Genomic DNA, 20,143 nt, shown 5'->3' with positions numbered 1-20,143 from the left:
TCTACAACATACAACTTATGTATGTATTTATTATGTTTAAGAAAATAATTGCTAGAATCTCATAATAATTTAAATTTTATTTTTTGGTACTACCTATTTATGTAAACAAATATTTCAAACACGCAATTTCTAAAATTATAATATTTATTACGTTCAAATTAGAAATTGCAAGTAATTTCAAATATATTTCTCAAAGCAAAAATATTGTGTTTAAGAAAATAATTGCTAAAATCTCATAACATTTAAATTTTATTTCTTGGTACTACCTACTTATGTAAACAAACATTTCAAACACACAATTTGTAAAATTATAATATTTAATACGTTTAAATTAGAAATTGCAAGTAGTTGTTTCAAATATTTTTCTCAAGGCAAAAATATTGTGTTTAAAAATATAATTGCTAGAACCTCATAAGATTTATATTTCATTTTAAACTGTTACCAAAATAATTATTTTTATCTAGTCTTTGACAAATCTATGTACTACAAAGAGCTTCAAATAGTTGAATTTTGTTGTGTGAGTTCATCAATAGCAAAATAACCTTTTTTAAAAGCTCCCACAATTAAATTTTAATTCCATACACAATCTTTCTAGTTCTCCAATGGACTCACAGATAAAGAAAAAATGTGTATTTTAAATTTGTTTGCCTTTCATATTACATTGTCAATTTTAAATTCTACCTTCACGTAAGATCAGCTGTTTTGTATACAATTTTAATAAATATCCGAATAAAAGTATAAAGGGTATCTAGACTCTAGAACTACTGCAATTCGATTCTTTAGAATACTAACCCAGACCTAACACCCGACATAGAAGCGCGCGTTTACTCGCTTCGAAATAACAAGTACACCGGTGCAGTCTATACGCGCGAATTTCCTTCGTGTTATAACTAACCCAGACCGTAACCTAGCCTAACAACAATTTTCGACGGCGTGCTACGAACTCCAACTCCAACCCTTTTCAAGGATTTCGAGTACATACATTCCGCAACAAGTGTCGCAACAGCGTAAACGCGACTTGACATCAACCTTTCACTGAGTTTTCCTCGCAAAACTAACAATGTTCTTCGGGGAACAGTCGTCACTTGTTTTGATTCCATGAAATTACTGCATTCGCGTTGCCAAACGTCACACAACGAAGCACGGAAATATCGTAGCGTCGAGAAAATTCCTAACGTCGCCCATGCTACGAGCTGATACTTTCTAATACGCGAAAATATTTGTAATAAATTAGTGGCAAGATTTTATGTGCGGAGAATATTCTTATATTCATTGCCACTATTAATAGAAACTAACTTTTGAAACACGCGATTTATAAAGTTATAATTTTTAATACATTTAAATTAGAAATTGCAAGTATTCTCAAAGCAAAAATATTGTATTTAAATATAATTCAAATCTCATAACAATTTAAATTTTATTTTTTGGTACTACCTACTTATGTAAACAAACATTTCAAACACGCAATTTGTAAAGTTATAATACTTAATACATTTAAATTATAAATTGCAAGTAGTTTCAAATATTTTTCTCAAAGCAAAAATATTGTATTTAAATATAATTAAAATCTCATAAAAATTTAAGTTTTTTTTTTGATACTACCTAATTATGTAAACAAACATTTCAAACACGCAAATTGTAAAGTTATAATATTTAATACATTTAAATTAGAAATTGCAAGTAGTTTCAAATATTGTTCTCAAAGCAAGAATATTGTGTTCAAGAAAATAATTACTAAAATCTTATAACAATTTAAATTTTATTTTTCTTAAAAAATACTTGCATTTGAATGTTGTAAACCTGCTAACTAATAAACAATGTTTATTTGATACTTACGAAAATTATTAAGACCAAAAAAAAATAGATTTTCAACAGAAAATATTAGGACTAAAAGAAAATTGAACTTCTTTTTTTCAAAAATTTAATGGCATCAATTTCTCATGTTTAAAAACCGTCACACCAATCATCATTTTCTAATAAACCTCTCCTGAGATATACAACAATTTTTTCTAAAATTTAATATCTTTTTTCATACATAGAAGTCACCGTACAAAACTGTATGGGACTGTAATAAACCATGCTTGAAATACAAAAAGTGAAGCAAACGTTAATACAGATATATGAAACTTTGTAATTGGTTTTTTGCATTTGTAGACTCAGAGCACGTAAAAATATCGAAAAATGCAAGATACTGGGGTGTTTGATTTACGATAACACATTCCATCTGATAAATTTTTCAACTAGAATAGAACGTGACGTATAAAAAAATGGCGAAGTGCAAGAAATCGGGGAACCAAATCTCGATCGATAGCAATATTTCCCCTCTGTTATATTCCTAGAACTACGTTATAGTTAAGTTATTGATGTCAATTGTGTTATCTTATGGCATTTATCTTTCAAGTTCCATTGTTCGATCAGTTTACTGGAACATACCGTGCAACAAGTGTTCCATAAATATTTTACCATATGTCAAAAATTTTTAAAATACGTCAAAATTACACCTTTTATAAAAATACGAAAAACAATGTTATTTATATGGTTATTAAACACGTTCTATCTATTATTTCAATCACCAAAACGGTATACTATTTCTATTTTTCTCGATTCTAAAAGCTTACTTTTCACACGTTTTTCTAATTATGTTTGTGAAAGGTACGGATCAATTGGAGTACCCAAAAAAAATAACTTCATGTTTTAAAAAAAATCTTAGTATGAAAAGCTTATTCTATACTCTTTAAATAGTTTATCTTGATTATAGGTATTTATTTATGACTTCAATATAATGCAAAATGTAGTAAAATCTCATCACATTAATTTATCATATTAACATAATATAGTACAATAGCTCTGCATTGCATTCTACATACGAAAGACCTTGGCTCATCTGCTATTGTTATCTTTGTAATCTTCCATATTACTCCGCTTACTTCCATCTTACTCGTTCGCAGTTATCTATTGTTACTTCATTTCACCATACTTTCAAATTCCAGGCCTCATTTTCTTATCTTTTTTCTGTGCACAACGGGTGACCACATTAGTATGATAAGATGAACAAATTTCATATTTTGTTTTCAGTCGTATTATGACTTTGATAATAATAAATTGGAACTTTTTTATTCTTAACACATACATGCGTAATTTAATATGCCAATAAAATTGTTCTATACCATTAATGCATAGAGAAACTCATTTTTATGTCAGCTCATAATTCTATTGTCATTATTATTATTCATTCTAATATTTTTAAACAGTAATATATATTGCTGGCGTGAAATTTAATTCAATGAGTGGTACATTTTTGTGAATGTGTAATTATTGTATAATACGCAGGATGGTATTATAGTTACGGATAAATATATGAAATTAAAAATAGTTTTATTCGTTTCTATACATTAGTATATTTAGAAAATGCAATTGCTCATTTTTATAAAACTGTACTTTATAGTTTTGACTGGACTGATCAATACTGTTTTTCAATCTGTATAAAGAAGTATACAGTATCAATACTAAGATTTATTCACTATTAAAAAATTTATTCACTGTTAGTTCAAAAGTTATTATAATTAAAAATTAGCTAAATTAACTCATTTTAAACACAATTCCATTCCTTTTTTCGCATTACTTGGCATTTATACAGCCTCTCACTATTCATAGATGCCATCATTTTCAACGTCTGAGTTACTGAATGAACCTCCACCAATGACGAAATTAATCTTACACTGGCTCAAAGTAACAGTGAATTCAATTTATAAACTTTGTAATGGGCAGGATATAATGTGTAATAATATACGAGAATATCTCAGTAATGTAATTTCCCAAACTTTAAATACAATAACTTGCAAATTAGTAAATATTTTGTAGAAATTGGAGGTGCATAAAATTATTTCCAGATTAAGCGTTATTTAATACTATTTAATTTTACCTTATGAAATTTTTATCCACCTTCAGTTTGTACCATTTACGTGGGACACCCTGTATATGTTTAAAAAAATGTTTCGTAATTTGTAGCATTTTTAAAACCTTCTAACATATTACAAATATAACAATACTCGTATTGTAACAAAGAAAGTTTAATTTTCAATTTAATTAGATCAAAGTAATTGGATCACCCGCTGTATTACAACTTCCACGTCTCGAAGTTCATAATCTCACATTTTTCGCTTTCATACGTGCTACCAGTTCCTTTATACGTCAACGCTTTATTTAATTTTTCCCTTCTTGAGTTTCCATCTTACTTGACCTATTTCCTTACGTTATCTTGTTTGACTTATCTTAATTGTTTGTCTTTGAAACCATCTATCTGGTGGCCTTTTTCCGAGAACATTTTTCATTACTCGGTACTGTCTTTGACTAATATTTATTTTGGCTCCCAGTTACATACATTTATTATTTTACGTTAAGACACGTGTTCCTTGTATACTTTTACAGTTCCACTTTTAACCTGCTTATGATTTAGAAGTACTCTGTGAAATTTTTTGGAAAATTTTGTTTCTTTTGAATTATGTAAATCCCGCGAAGAATTTTACCTATTGCATTTATTTTTCATTTTTAAGATTGTATTATACAATATGTTTTTTGTTTTTAAGGGACTGTATTGGAAAACAAAGCAACATTCTATATATTAATTTAAGTTGGTGTTTGTACAAGAACGTGGCGATTAGATTGAACAACGGCCTCTGATTGCATTTCATCATTATGCAAATTATAGTTCAACTCGTTGTATGTATGTAACCTGACATTTGTCATAATGTTTACTGATTTAATCTGATCGAAATTCATAAAATTCAGACTTATTGTCATTGACATTTCACCGTGAGAGAAATTTAAACAAAATTTAATATTATGCATTTGAATATTTACTCGTAATTAAATTAAAATGCATTTAGGCTATCCGAGCATAATAAAATATTTTGTATCTGTTATCAGACAAAACCAAAAACTAATGTAGAATTGGTAAATGAGTTGTCGATTGTTGCTCCCGCGTAACAACAATATTATGATCTTTCATATATGCTCGTCAATTTAAAAAACATTTAGCAACTGATTTATTGAAAGATTATTTTGCTAATGTATTATCATCCGAAGAAAACAGCGACGATTTAGTTTTAGTTTTACAAACGATAATGTTTCCAAGCTTTAGTTTTCTGTATGACCTTCTTATTGTCTTTAGGATAAATAATTACGTATTTCGAATTCCTTATGGGTAGTTTCTATTATTGTCATTTCCAAGTGAATAGCACTTGTTTAAATTGTTAAAGAGTCGAGTATTAAAAATGTCTGAGTACTTGAAAATACAAGACCTGCTAGTTTGGATTGTTTAAGTCGAATCAAGTATTTGAATATCTAAACTTGATTATTCATTATTATTTAATTATACACAAGAAAACTTGATTATCCATATTTGATTATTCAAGCATATTTAATTATTCAAACAACCTTGATTATTCATTATTATTTAATTATACACAAGAAAACTTGATTATCCATACTTGATTATTCAAGCATATTTAATTATTCAAACAAACTTGATTATTCATTATTATTTAATTATACACAAGAAAACTTGATTATCCATACTTGATTATTCAAGCATATTTAATTATTCAAACAAACTTGATTATTCATTATTATTTAATTATATACAAGAAAACTTGATTATTAATTATTATTTAATTATATACAAGAAAACTTGAATATCCATACTTGATTATTCAAGCATATTTAATTACTTAAACAAACTTGATTACTCATTATTATTTAATTATATACAAGAAAACTTGATTATATATTATTACATATTATATTCTAGAAAACTTGATTATCCAAGCATGCTTGATTATTTATTCTTACTTAATTATAGTATTATGTTTGAAAAATAAAGTTCGCTTGAATATGAGATAGATAAGCTTACATAAAACCAAGAATAAATATGATAATTCTAGAGAGTAAAAAAAATTTGTTCATTTAAATAACTTGGGCTGATTTGATGAATAGAATAGTTTTTTCTCTGGTAAGTGAGTAGAAATTAAAAAATAATTTAAAATTTTTAATTTCTTTGAGTTTAGAATTACTTGCTTTTGAAACAAGGATAAAAACCTTAATTCGTAATACAAGTATCTTATAATTAAGATATATTACATTCTAATCATTCTCACATTTTGTATAAACAATCGGTCTTTCGAACATTCGAACAAATTTTCCTCAAGTTTGATCAAACATTCAAGCTACTTGGATAATCAAATACTTGACTCGATCTGAAAACACAAATTTTATCTTGATTTTTATAATCATTCTCATATTTTGTGTGAGAAATCAGGTTTTCAAACACCTGGACAGATTTTTTTCAAGTTTGATCAAATATTCAAGCTACTTGAATAATTAAATACTTGACTTGGCTCAAAGAAATAAGCCTCGTCTTGATTTGAATTTCAAGTACTCGAATAGCTCTATCAAGTACTACAACCTCCAATCAAAATTTGTTCCTCGTAAATGTATTCTTAAATGTACAATCAGGCTTTCAAATATTCAAACAAATTTTCCTGAAGTTTTCTCAAATATTCAAACTACTTGGATGATCAAATACTTGACACGATCTGGAAACACGAATTTTATCTTGATTTTTATAACCATTCTCATATTTTGTGAGAGAAATCAAATTTTCAAACATCTAAACAGATTTTTCTCAAGTTTGATCAAATATTCAAGCTACTTGGATAATGAAATACTTGACTTGATTTAAGAAAACGAGTCTCGTCTTGATTTGAATTTTAAGTACTCGAATACTTGTATCAAGTACTACAACCTCCAATCAAAATTTGTTCAAAATTAATTGGACACAGAGACGACCTTCTTTGTAAATGTATTCTTAATTAATGTAAACCTTCCTCGTAAATATATTCTTAAATGTACAATCAGGCTTCCAAACATTCGAACAAATTTTTCTCAAGTTTTCTCAAACATTCAAGCTACTTAGATGATCAAGTACTTGACTCGGTTTAGAAACACGAATTTTATCTTGATTTTTCTGGTCATTTTCATATTTTGTGTGAGAAATCAAATTTTCAAACATCTAAACAGATTTTTCTCAAGTTTGATCAAACATTCAAGCTACTTGGATGATCAAAGATTGACTCGATCTGAAAACTGAAATTTTATCTTGATTTTCCTAGTCATTCTCATATTTTGTAAGAGAAATCACGTTTTCAAACATCTGAACAGATTTTTCTCAAGTTTGATCAAATATTCAAGCTACTTGGATAATGAAATACTTGACTTGATTTAAGAAAATGAGTCTCGTCTTGAATTGAATTTCAAGTACTCGAATACCTGTATCAAGTACTACAACTTCCAATCAAAATTTGTTCAAAATTAATTGGACACAGAGACAACCTTCCTCGTAAGTGTATTCTAATATAAAAATGATTATGAAACACTGTGATAAACAGTCGAACAATAAGATTCTGGGAACGCTATCGTTGCGTAAACGCACGATAATCACGCGAGAGCGTTCGCGTCATAGTTCGTCGCGACTTCGTTTTTATCCGGCAAGAATCTCGCGTAACCGCGACGCGGATATAAATTATAGGTTGCAGATTAGTGTCGCGACATGGATTCCGGTATGGGATCGAGAAAGCTTGTCTGCGAACCGGGGGCGTCGGCGGTTGCACTTGAAAGACACTTCGTTTCCAGTTCGCGTTGCGGTCGTTTTCACGGAGATGCCGATTCCGATTAGCATACAATGGAAGCGACACCTACATCCAGTTTCGAACGCGTCTACCTGTGCTACGAACATTCGAATCGCGTGCTGCCGATTGTCAAGTTGACTAATCGACGCCAAAGTAGGCCGTGATTTACAGCCAAGAGCAAAATCCAACCAATTCTCCGCGTATTACGTAAATGCCCGTCTGAGACAAGAATCATAACTTTCGAACTAATCAATTTTCTATCTGAGACCTCGTAAACGTCGAGTGGTACTTGTACTTTGTATAATATAATTTACCTCACCACTTTAGGATTAATTTTTCATAGCTGAGGCTTAGTTAGCTAAACGAAAGAATATTCTCTGCTGTTTCAAATTATCTTTGCATCGATCCTCCTATTGATTTTTCAAAATATGGCCATTAGGATGGACCTCACATCTCGATTTTTGAATTTTTTTTGGGACATTCTCTGTCGAATCTTTTGAGATTGTTTTACTTTATTCTCTCTATTTGAATCATCCTTTAGCGTTAGGGCTGAACTTTTTTATTATTGTTAGAATTCCTACATATTCTTCACTAAAATACGCGTTATTTGCTTTTTTAAACATTAAAATCCTTCAATCCGTTCAGAAGTTATGACGTTTCAAAGATTCCCATGAAATTTCCAGAGTACATTTCTAGCCATACATTATATCTTCGTTTGGGAATTTTTTCCTCAAAAGTGCGTACGATTTTGGGGGTATGCGTATTCACCAAAAATGATTGTAATCGACCCCTACAACTAAAAATAATTTTTTTAGAACGATTTGGAATTTTTTCCAAATCAGGGGTTTTTTTCCAAGTCAGATTTCAGGGGTATGTCTATTCACTAAAAACGATTGCAATCGATCCCTGAAACCGAAAATAATTTTTTCAGAATGATTTGAAACACATTAAATTTTAGGGGAATCACTCATTCATGATCAGACATTATGTTTTCGGTAACGAATTTTTTTCTCGAAAGTGGGTAAGATTTCGGGGGTATGTCTATTGACCAAAAATGATTATAATTGACCTCTATAGCTAAAAATAATTTTTTTAGAACGATTTGAAAAAATTTTTTTTCACCGAAAAATTTAGGCACCCTATCGATTTTTCTTAAAAATGCCTTTTTCATTTTTAGTAATTTTGTTTGACACTCTACAGAAAAGTTGTCTAATACTTTTTTGTAGGTACCCATGAACTCTATATCAGAAAAAATTTTCATTGAAATATATTCACTATTGTAGGAGTTATGGCTGTTTGAAAATTGGACCATTTTTGTGGGTTTTTCTCATTTTGCGGGGTCAAGGACCAACTTTTCGAATATTTTTGCAATTTGCACATATTCTCCACCAAAATACGCGTAGTTTGCTTTTTTAAACATTAAAATCGTCCAATCCGTTCAGAAGTTATGACATTTTAAAGATTCGCATGAAATTTGGGGGCAACATTTCTGACCATAAATTACATTTTCGATTAGGAATTTTTTTCTCGAAAATGCATAGAATTTCGTGGGTATGTGTAATGACCAAAAGTGATTGCAATCGTCCCCTGCAATTAAAAATAATTTTTTCAGAACTTTTGAAATTTTTTAATTTCGTCGAAGAATTTCAACACCTACTCGAATTTTTTTCTCGAAAGGACGTAGGAATTCGGGGGTATGTGTAATGACCAAAAATGATTGTAATTGCCCCTCGCAACCAAAAATAATTTTTCCAGAACGATTCGAAATTTTTTATTTTAATTTTTTAATAACTTTTTAACGAAGCCTCAGTCAAGAAATTGATATTCTTGATTTTCGTCTTATTTTGACCTCCAGAATCTCCCATGAATGTATACACATATGTCATACTTTCAAGAATCCTGTTTGTTCTTTTTCTTTATGCTATTCAACCTCCAATGGAGTTATTAGTAATGTTAATATGCACACTTATGCATACCTACTACATTAAACACTTGTTACAAATACAAAACACGTGTATCTCGCGAATATTCTTATCGTTTGTTTTCTCAGAAAAATATGTAGTCTGTCTTGCCTACCACGATTTATATTTTTCTTTAAAAACCCAAACAAAATTGGGTATCAAATTAAAAAAGATGAAAAACGAGAATTTTCATAAAAATGCATACATGGGAAATGTACAATCGAGAATTAATTTGTAACAAATGCGGCGATAAGTAATAAAATACACACTATGTATTTTCAAATAAAAAAAACTATATTTTGTTCGCTGGCAACTATTATCTCCATTGTATATTATGAAACACAAAGTATCAGTAGGTTTAGTATCAAAAAATTTGTAGACGTGTAAAACAAGCAGAATAAACGGTTCTCCAAGATGGTTCTGTGACTCAAATCATGCAATCGTATAATGAGCGTTGCCAAACCACGTTTCCGCATGGATATTCTGGATCCAAAAAAATATTGACCCTAAAAAGTGGAGCAGCCAAATGATAATGGTTCGTTCGAAGTCTGTTAATTCAACGGATGAAGTTTCTGAAAAGAGCCTTGTTTGCATAACCTTTGAGCTATCTTTATGGAAGCACTCGAAAAATTTAGTACCCTTAGAGTTTGCCTCTTTATGAAGGAATTCGGTGTTTATTCCAGCTTGCTTTGCAATATTTTTCGAAAAATCAGTATGAAGATTCAAGAGTAAATAAATAAATTCTTGTTGCCCCAAAAGAACGTATTAATGATTTTTCAAAATATTAAGCGAAGCAAGATTGGCCCTCAACGCTAAAGGATGATTCAAATAGAAAGTGTAAAGTAAAAAAATCTCAAAAGATTCGACAGGGAATGTCTCAAAAAAAATTCGAAAATCGATAAATGAGGTCCTAATGTCCATATTTTAAAAAATGAATAAGAGGATCGATGCAGAGATAACTTGAAACAGCAGAGAGTATTCCTCAGCTATGAAAAATTAATTGGACACAGAGACAACCTTCCTCATAAATGTATTCTTAAATGTACAATCAGGCTTTCAAACATTCAAACAAATTTTTCTCAAGTTTGATCAAATATTCAAGCTACTTGGATGATCAAATACTTGATTTGATCTGGAAACACGAATTTTATCATGATTTTTATAACCATTCTCATATTTTGTAAGAGAAATCAAGTTTTCAAACATCTGAACAGATTTTTCTCAAGTTTGATCAAATATTCAAGCTACTTGGATAATGAAATACTTGACTTGATTTAAGAAAATGAGTCTCGTCTTGAATTGAATTTCAAGTACTCGAATACCTCTATCAAATACTACAACCTCCAATCAAAATTTGTTTCAAAATTAATTGGACACAGATAAAACCTTCCTTGTAAATGTATTCTTAAATGTCCAATCAGGCTTTCAAACATTCGAACAAATTTTTCTCAAGTTTTTTCAAATATTCAAGCTACTTTGGGATCAAATACTTGATTCGATCTGGAAACACGAACTTTATCTTGATTTTTCTAATCATTTTCATATTTTGTGTGAGAAATCAGGTTTTCAAGCACCTGGACAGATTTTTCTCAAGTTTGATCAAATATTCAAACTACTTGGATAATGAAATACTTGACTTGGCTCAGGAAGTATGAAGTATGAAGCTCATGGCAGTATGAAGATTCAAGAGTAAATAAATAAATTCTTGTTGCCCCAAAAGAACGTATTAATGATTTTTCAAAATATTAAGCGAAGCAAGATTGGCCCTCAACGCTAAAGGATGATTCAAATAGAAAGTGTAAAGTAAAAAAATCTCAAAAGATTCAACTTAAAGAGAATTAAATGTTTAGTTTTAGAGATGAAAAAGCAGCTCGTAGGTGCACTATCCTTGATATTTGATAATATCAACACTTAGAGTCGCTATCGAATTACCTTTGACACCAATTCGTGTGTACGATTTAACAAAGTTTGATGAAACGAGATTTTACGATTTTTGAAATCCCTGTTCAGAAAGCTGTGCTCGTTTTTCTCACGCGTCGAATTACACGCTTCTGCAACTTCACATCCCGGGCCATTCGGATTTCGACGAAGTCGTACGAAAGAAGCATGAGAGAAACCCGCGTGAAACGTAGATTTTCGGTACAGAGATTCGTAAGCTTCCCTTGTGTGACCTTATCCACCCACGCGACAAGCATAAACCGTGCTGTATCTCAATTTTAGATCACGGGGATTTAACAAATCCAACGATTTACTACATAGATTGTAACTTACTAGCGACGAAAAGGAACAAAATTCGTTTGCTCTGTTCAATCGAAAATTTAGGTTCAAATTATTACTTCGAAATTAAACAATAGTCACTTAATTTGGTATTTTGTTTTTAACCCGCGACACAGTGGTACCTTTAATCTATCTAAACAGAATTTTAACTTTGTCTAAATTTTTATCTCAGTTGTTTTGTCCATACAATTTTTAAATCGTTCCAATGTTTATCAAATAGAGTATTTCTAACATTAATTAGATTATGATTATTCGGATTCTACAAAATATAAATTTTCCCTCATCCACGTTCGATGTTATTTGTATTTTCCCCGGATTTTAATGAGTTTTATAAACAAAATTCAACTTTACATGCTGTACCTAACTATCGAATAGCTGTTTTGAATTTTTATTTGTTAACATACGTGAATTGCTATGAACTTTTAAATGGAGCGTTTCCGCTCGCTTTAATAATGTTTCCAAACTTGTTACACTGTGCTTCGCGTGCAGATAGTTCAAAAAATTTTGCCAAGCTTCACTTTCAGGTGGACTAGTAATAATGTAATTAATGAAATAATATGTAAATGTAACATAATAAAATGTAACGAAGAGAGATTGCTGACTATACAATTTTCTTCATTTGCATCAGACGCATCAACTTTCACAGCAATCAACTGTAGAATAAATAAAAAAAACATCGATGCAATCTCGTTTAAGCTTACTTTCACAACAAAAGCAATTGTAACGTAATTCATTACAATTGAAACAAAAAACTTTTTGTTCCACACAGAACACTCCAAAGCTAAATTATAAATATTTGATTTCGAGAAAATTTTATATTGTAAATGAATTTAAAATGAGTTTCTCCCAAATCATGGAATTCGAGATAGATTGAATATTAAATTTCTTTATATATATAGTTAAATTGTTATTACTCGGTTTCATAAAATGTGTATATTTATTTGTTAATAATATATTTATCTGTAATATTTAATTAAATTATAATAATAAATAAAAGAAGAATAATAAAGTTAATTTAATTAAATTATAAATATTTGATTTCGAGAAAATTTTATATTGTAAATGAATTTAAAATGAGTTTCTCCCAAATCATGGAATTCGAGATAGATTGAATACTCAATTTCTTTATATGTATACTTAAATTGTTATTAGTTGGTTTTATGAAATGTGTGTATTTATGTAATAATTTATTTATCTAAAATACTTAATTAAATTACAATAATAAGTAAAAGAAAAATAATAAAGTTAATTTAATTAAATTATGAATATTTGATTTTGAGTAAATTTTATTATATTGTATTGTAATATTGTAATTTATGTTGTAAATGAATTTAAGAATTGTTTCTCCCAATACATGGGATTCGAGATAGATTGAATATTAAATTTCTTTATATGTATAGTTAAATTATTATTAGTTGGTTTTATAGTCGTAAAAAAATTATTTTAAATGTACGTTACCTATGCAGGAATATCCTTTGACGCGAAATCCATGGAAGCACGAGCACTCAATGCCCGTCTCAGTGTCTTCGCACTTATGCTCACAGCCACCCCTGTCCAGACTGCAACGCTTCACGTTATCGAGTGTCACTTCTGGAACAAAAGCCAATGAATTTTTCTCTTTGTAGATTGACAATCTACCAAAACATCTCTCGATGTGAAACGAAACCCTTCTTCTTTTCTATTTTATCTGTTTAATACAGTTATAGCTATTGCATTTTAACTTTTTGAGATACTCGACAAGATAATTCTGCATTTGATTTAATCTTCTAAAAGTAAATTATAACACGAATGAAAAATAAACGTGTCTTTTGGATGATAAGTTTTTCAATTTTCGGACTTCAAAACTTCCCTTGTTAGTCCAAAATCGTGTTACAAAAAATAAAAAACTTGTAATCGCTAAAGGTGAAGATTTCTGGAGAGGATTAAGCACAGTGAGTAGATTTTCTTCAAAATTATAATTAAAGGAAAATATATTTCATTTGATCGATTAACAAAATAACATTTGGTTATTCAAATAAAATTATGTAAAAGAATTATAATTTTTATTCACATCCCCTTGGTACTGTATGTTATGAAATACTCTGTTGTTAGAAAAATGTTGTTTAGAGAAATATTTTCTACAGACATAATGTTTCAATTTGTCATTACTTGCCTTCCGTCTTTCTGCAACGCGGAAGAGCGCCTAACCAACTGCCATCGCTGCAGAACAGTCGATCTGCCATCGAGTCTTCGAAATAGAAACCCAACTTGCATTCGTAAACCGCAACAAGGTATCGATTGTAAGGGGGAAGTACGTTTTTTCTCCTGTAAAAATACGCAGAAAAATATATTGTATTAAATCGACGACGCTTTCGTTAATTAAATTTTATTTATTAAATTGAGACCACTCGTGTTCTAATCGAATCTATGCATTTAGAAAGATACACATTATATTTATTTATTAGTTTCTATTCGTTGGACTGCAGATAATAATATACTCATTCATAAATTCTGATGTAAGTAATGTGAAAAGAATTATTTCTTACATTTTCAAGATTTAATTTTCATATAACCATGACAATGTACCTTCAAACATGCTCGAGGTACTAAATATTATTGGTAAGTAATAAATATCACAAACTATAGCAGTATTATAATAATTAATGTGTAATACTTTAAAAATTCCATAAATGCAAGAATTAATTGTGGAGTGAATTTATAGAAATAACACTCGACTTTCTATTTTTGTAACTTGAAATCGATTGATAATTTTTGTTTTTCAATGTTTCATATTATAGTTTTGAATATGTGTTTTAATAGTGTCTAAATTTAGTTGATTTGGTATAATTGTAAAAATCTACATTTAATTTTAGATTTGTTGATGACTATATGAAAAAAATAAATTTAGTATACACATTTTTGGTATCGATTATCCTGCTAATTCGATTACCTAAAATACATATATCAATTATGATCAACTATTCATTTGTTTGCTAGCTTTTTCTTCGTTCATGAAAAGTATTACAATTTTCTAGAAAATATTTCACATTTTAAAACTTTAGTTATTACTCACTTATAAATCGTCTATCGAAGTAAAGTAATAATAAGTAAGTTAATTACAAAATATATTTTGCATTGTTTGTTTTATTTATTCAAAACTGGTTACGAAAAATTGAAAATTTCAATACTACTGCGTCATTATTAAAAACAAAACTACAACCCTATAAAAATATCGTGACAACTTTAGTTCCCATAAATGCAACTAGGATAATTGGAATTATACTACACGTGAAATTATTTGTGTTACAATTATCTGTATTAATAAACATTATAGTCGTTGGTCCTTTCGAATGAATCTGAATGGATTTTTATAAATATCCAGTTTCAATATTTTAATTACTTTTTCAGTTATTAATTAAAGCATCCAGAAATATGAGCATTGACTCGTAATAAAACTAATAAAAGTAAGTTGTGAAAAGTCTGTATTGGTATTAATTAAAAATAGTTATATGTAGATTTGAAAAAATTTACAATAATCTTTCAAAAATAATAAAGCCAATTTTTAAATTCCAATTATTTCCCCGGTAATTAAAACATTGCAAAATTATACAAAAGGCAAACTTTCCTCTCGAATATGTTCAACCAACACATCAAAGCAGATGATTTATGTTATCCAAGCGAGGTAATCTTTGCAATAATTTGGGATAAACCAGACAGCGATATATTTCATTTTTCAAACTTAGAGTGTTCTTGTTAAATCCTTGAAAAGCTCACAATCTTAACATAACGTTTTAAAAGCTACTCTTGATGTATATTTTCAAACGAAACTTCCACATCAGTAACGAAATGGTTAAACTGACCAATTCAGAATTTCTAATCAAAATTGCAAAAAATTTATTCGACTGAATTTTTGAAAATTTACCGTAATTTTCTATAAGGAAACGAGTAAACATTTATTTCCATTGCATTATAAATTTCTTCCTCTATCGTTTTAATTTTTTTGGTAAAAATAAATACGCCATAATTGTCGATAGTTCTAATCTGAAATAAGTCCAATTTTTATAAGCAAAGTTTGGCAACATTCTTTCTCGACTGATTGAAAATTACAATGAGACAAGAGATGAGAGTAATTACAGTTAGTCGGGTAATAAATTTAGGTTTCGAAATGCGCAATATGTTCTGCCATTCTGCCAGTAGCCTTAGGGAGATACGAACCTGGCATATTTGGCAGGATTGGCGTTTTCCACTTTAGGGGCTTTCGCAAATCCTTTCTTGCCAGCTTTCATGAAGCAGCTCAGATCCAGCTTTGACATTATTGTTTCATTTAAGGCAACGACTGCTGACGCCGGGGGTGGTCCGGACGAGGACTTCTCAGCGATTTGTTTCCGCCTCTTCTCCTTCGCTTTCCTGCGTTTCTTTAGCTCGCCGATTCTCTTACGCGCCCTCAACCGGTCTCTCGCCACTTTTTCCTCCAGCGACGTCGTTGAAATTGGATCATCGCCGAGGTAAAGATCGTTTCGGAAGTGCTGGGATCTGTTTTCTACATGGAAAACAAAATTGCGGTGAAAATTACAGAAACAAAGATATTAATACTCTGAATAATCCAGCACAGTTTAACCAACAAAGAACTAAGAAGATATGGAACAGAGTTTATTTTTTATAAAATATTCTTTGTACAAGCTAATGCGATGACAAATAAAAACTAATGATGATTATGATGGAATTTATATTCAAATGTTTGTCTCTCTCCGTCATTATATCAAAAGTACAATAATTTGGTAATAAAAATTGTTGTACTCTTGGTCCTCGGGTCATTTATGACCCATCGTAAATCAACATTGTAAAATGTCTAAAAATTAATTATATTTGAGCTGGATATGGTAAACACGAGCATAAAAAGGTGAAAAGTTATATAAATAACGTAAAGTAATTAATGTATTCAAATAATGTAAAAAGAAACGAATTTTTATTGTTGAAACACAGATTTTAATTCTATGCAGTGCTGGGATCTGTTGTCTGCATGGAAAACAAAATTGCAGTGAAAATTACAGAAACAAAGGTATTAATACTCTGAATAATCTAGCATAGTTTAACCAACAAAGAATTAAGAAGATATGGAACAGAATTTTTTTTTTATAAAATACATCAACTATCAAAATCGCAGTTCTTTGTATAAACTAATGCAATGACAAATAAAAACTAATGATAATTATGATGAAATTTATATTAAAATGTTTGTTTGTCTCTCCCTGATATTATATAAAAAGTACAATAATTTGGTAATAAAAATTGATGTGCTCTGGGTCTTCGGGTCTTTTATGACCCATCGTAAATCAACATTGTAAAGTGTCTAAAAGTTTCAAAATATTTGAGCTGGATATGTTAAACACGAGTATAAAAAGGTGAAAAGTTATATAAATAACGTAAAGTAATTAATGTATTCAAATAATGTAAAAAGAAACGAATTTTTATTGTTGAAACACAGATTTTAATTCTATGCAGTGCTGGGATCTGTTGTCTGCATGGAAAACAAAATTGCGGTGAAAATTACAGAAACAAAGATATTAATACTCTGAATAATCCAGCACGGTTTAACCAACAAAGAACTAAGAAGATATGCAACAGAGTGTTTTTTTAATAAAATATTCTTTGTACAAGCTAATGCGGTGACAAATAAAAACTAATGATGATTAGGATGAAATTTATATTCAAATGTTTGTTTGTCTTTCCCTGACATTATATTAAAAGTACAATAATTTGGTAATAAAAATTGATGTGCCCTGGATCCTCGGGTGTTTTATGACCCATCGTAAATCAACATTGTAAAGTGTCTAAAAGTTTAAAAATATTTGAGCTGGATATGTTAAACACGAGTATAAAAAGGTGAAAAGTTATATAAATAACGTAGAGTAATTAATGTATTCAAATAATGTAAAAAGAAATGAATTTTTATTGTTGAAACATAGATTTTAATTCTACGCAGTGCTGGGATCTGTTGTCTGTATGGAAAACAAAATTGCAGTGAAAATTACAGAAACAAAGATATTAATACTCTGAATAATCTAGCATAGTTTAACCAACAAAGAATTAAGAAGACATGCAACAGAATTTTTTTTTTATAAAATACATCAACAATTAAAATCGCAGTTCTTTGTATAAGCTAATGCAATGACAAATAAAAACTAATGATGATTATGATGAAATTTATATTAAAATGTTTGTTTATCTCTCCCTGACATTGTATTAAAAGTACAATAATTTGGTAATAAAAATTGATGTGACCTGGGTCTTCGGGTCTTTTATGACCCATCGTAAATCAGCAATGTAAAATGTCTAAAAATTAATTATATTTGAGCTGGATATGGTAAACACGAGCATAAAAAGGTGAAAAGTTATATAAATTACACAAAATGAGTGTACTTTTAGTAATGTAAAAAGAAATGCATTTTTATTGTTGATGCACAGGTTTTAATTCTACGCAGTGTCTCGTTACATTTTGTAGTTCTGGATTAAGATTTCTTTATGGTTATGTAGAAGTAGGTCGTCCGGTCGGTTCATCAGAATTTGCATTTTTAAAGAAGAGGGAGTACTCTCTTATTAAAAAGATTATTCAAATATCAGGTTTCTTAAGACTAATGGATTATGAAATTTTGAGCATAAGTTACAAATTTAGAATGTACAAAATTTGATTATTCAAAATGCTTCTTATACATATAAAAATTCATGTGGCTACGTATTTTTGTCTGCTCAATAACTCATTCATTAGTCAGGTTAAATTTATTCGCATAAAAACTTATAAATTCATATATTTTTCTCAATAAAGATCGAAAGTAAATATAGAAATTATAAGTAATTATTGCTTACATATTTCATTAAGTTATATGCATGTACTTTCTTAATTTTACTGACTTCTTGCCATTTTAATAATATGACTAATAACAACTTATTTGGAACTGATAACTTTATTCAAATTGTGGCTAATTATTATTACTCATATTTGCCTGAGAGATTTTGGACTTAACTAGTGCATCAAACTAAAAACTTATTTACTTCTTCATGTGTCAAACAGTTTTCAAGAGATTTACTTTTCTCTCTATTTTCTTATTAACGTTTTATCAACATTTTAGATAATAATATTATATTCTCAAAAATTGTGATGTTTTTATTTCTCATAAATCGCAATAACTCTTTTACTAAAATTACTTCTAACGAGCAACGAAAATAGCTATGAGACACTCTTTGTTAGCCACGTATTGGTAAAAATGTATCTACCGAAATTTTCATTTATTTCATACGTAATTAATGCAAAAATAATGTACTAAAAAATTTGTGTAATAACAAATAATACTTGTTACATACAAAGAAACCCAGAATATTGATTCTATCCTAGATTCTTAAGGGGGACTCCTAGTGTGAAGTACATTTTTTTAAACTTTCTTGTTTTTAAAATTGTATAGATTGTTTAAAAATTTATAGATAAAAGATAAAACGCTCTTGAAAAAGGATTTCAAGTTGATACTGTAGTTAGATCCAGAGACAATTATTTACGAAAATATGCTTAAATTCATCTTCAATTAAATGAACAAATTTATAATCCAGTTTTATCGCACACCATATAATTAATAGGAATTGTTGAAACTTCTTTAAGTGCAGGGTGTCAAAGTAAATATGAAAACAAACATAGAAGGCAGCATAAATTAGAATAGCATTTATATTTTTCTCAGAAAACAAACAATAAGAATGAAAGTGAATATTGAAAAGTTCATTGCACGTATACCATAAGAAAAGTTGTGAAGATAAATGGCACTAAAATAAAATTGTATGTTAGAAATTATAAAAACGGTAATTTGACAGTGGTAAGTTTAGCGTTAAAGTGTTGTATCCCTATAACAATGAAGTTGACCATCGTGTCCTTCAAACAGCCATAACTTCGTTAACTTTAAGACTTCAGGCACAATGTTCTACAGATATATTTTCTAACCTATATTCTCCAAAAAAATGTAAAAGAAAAAATCGATTTTTTTAAAGGTTCACACCAGAAAATCCTTACTGTGTCTCCAAGTTCTTCGCTTCGAAGATGCACCAATATGGCGCTAACTATGGACATTCAAATTGAATCGCGGGAAAGGGACATCGTAGCTCGTTTATCGCGCGCGGTGTAAGGGTCGTTAACGCAGTAACGAGCGCCATCGCTTAAATTCAAGGTAATGTCGTGATTCTAGACATATGTACGTACACGTA

General features: G+C 29.3%; 1 protein-coding gene across 1 annotated transcript in view; it reads right to left on the bottom strand.

The window, feature by feature from the left end:
* LOC143342821 (uncharacterized) overlaps positions 1 to 20,143 on the bottom strand; it is a 249,076-nt gene that overhangs the window by 143,091 nt on the left and 85,842 nt on the right. The window contains exons 3-5 of the mRNA XM_076767086.1: positions 16,118 to 16,442; positions 14,076 to 14,227; positions 13,382 to 13,513 (exon numbers count right to left, since the gene is read on the bottom strand). Of these exons, the coding sequence (XP_076623201.1) occupies positions 13,382 to 13,513; positions 14,076 to 14,227; positions 16,118 to 16,442 (609 nt within the window). The remainder of the gene's footprint in view (positions 1 to 13,381; positions 13,514 to 14,075; positions 14,228 to 16,117; positions 16,443 to 20,143) is intronic.

The sequence above is a fragment of the Colletes latitarsis genome, chromosome 6, assembly GCF_051014445.1.
Source record: "Colletes latitarsis isolate SP2378_abdomen chromosome 6, iyColLati1, whole genome shotgun sequence".
Lineage (NCBI taxonomy): Eukaryota > Metazoa > Arthropoda > Insecta > Hymenoptera > Colletidae > Colletes > Colletes latitarsis.
The sequence above is the reverse complement of the archived record's forward strand: the minus strand, read 5'-3'. Positions and strand labels throughout refer to the sequence as shown.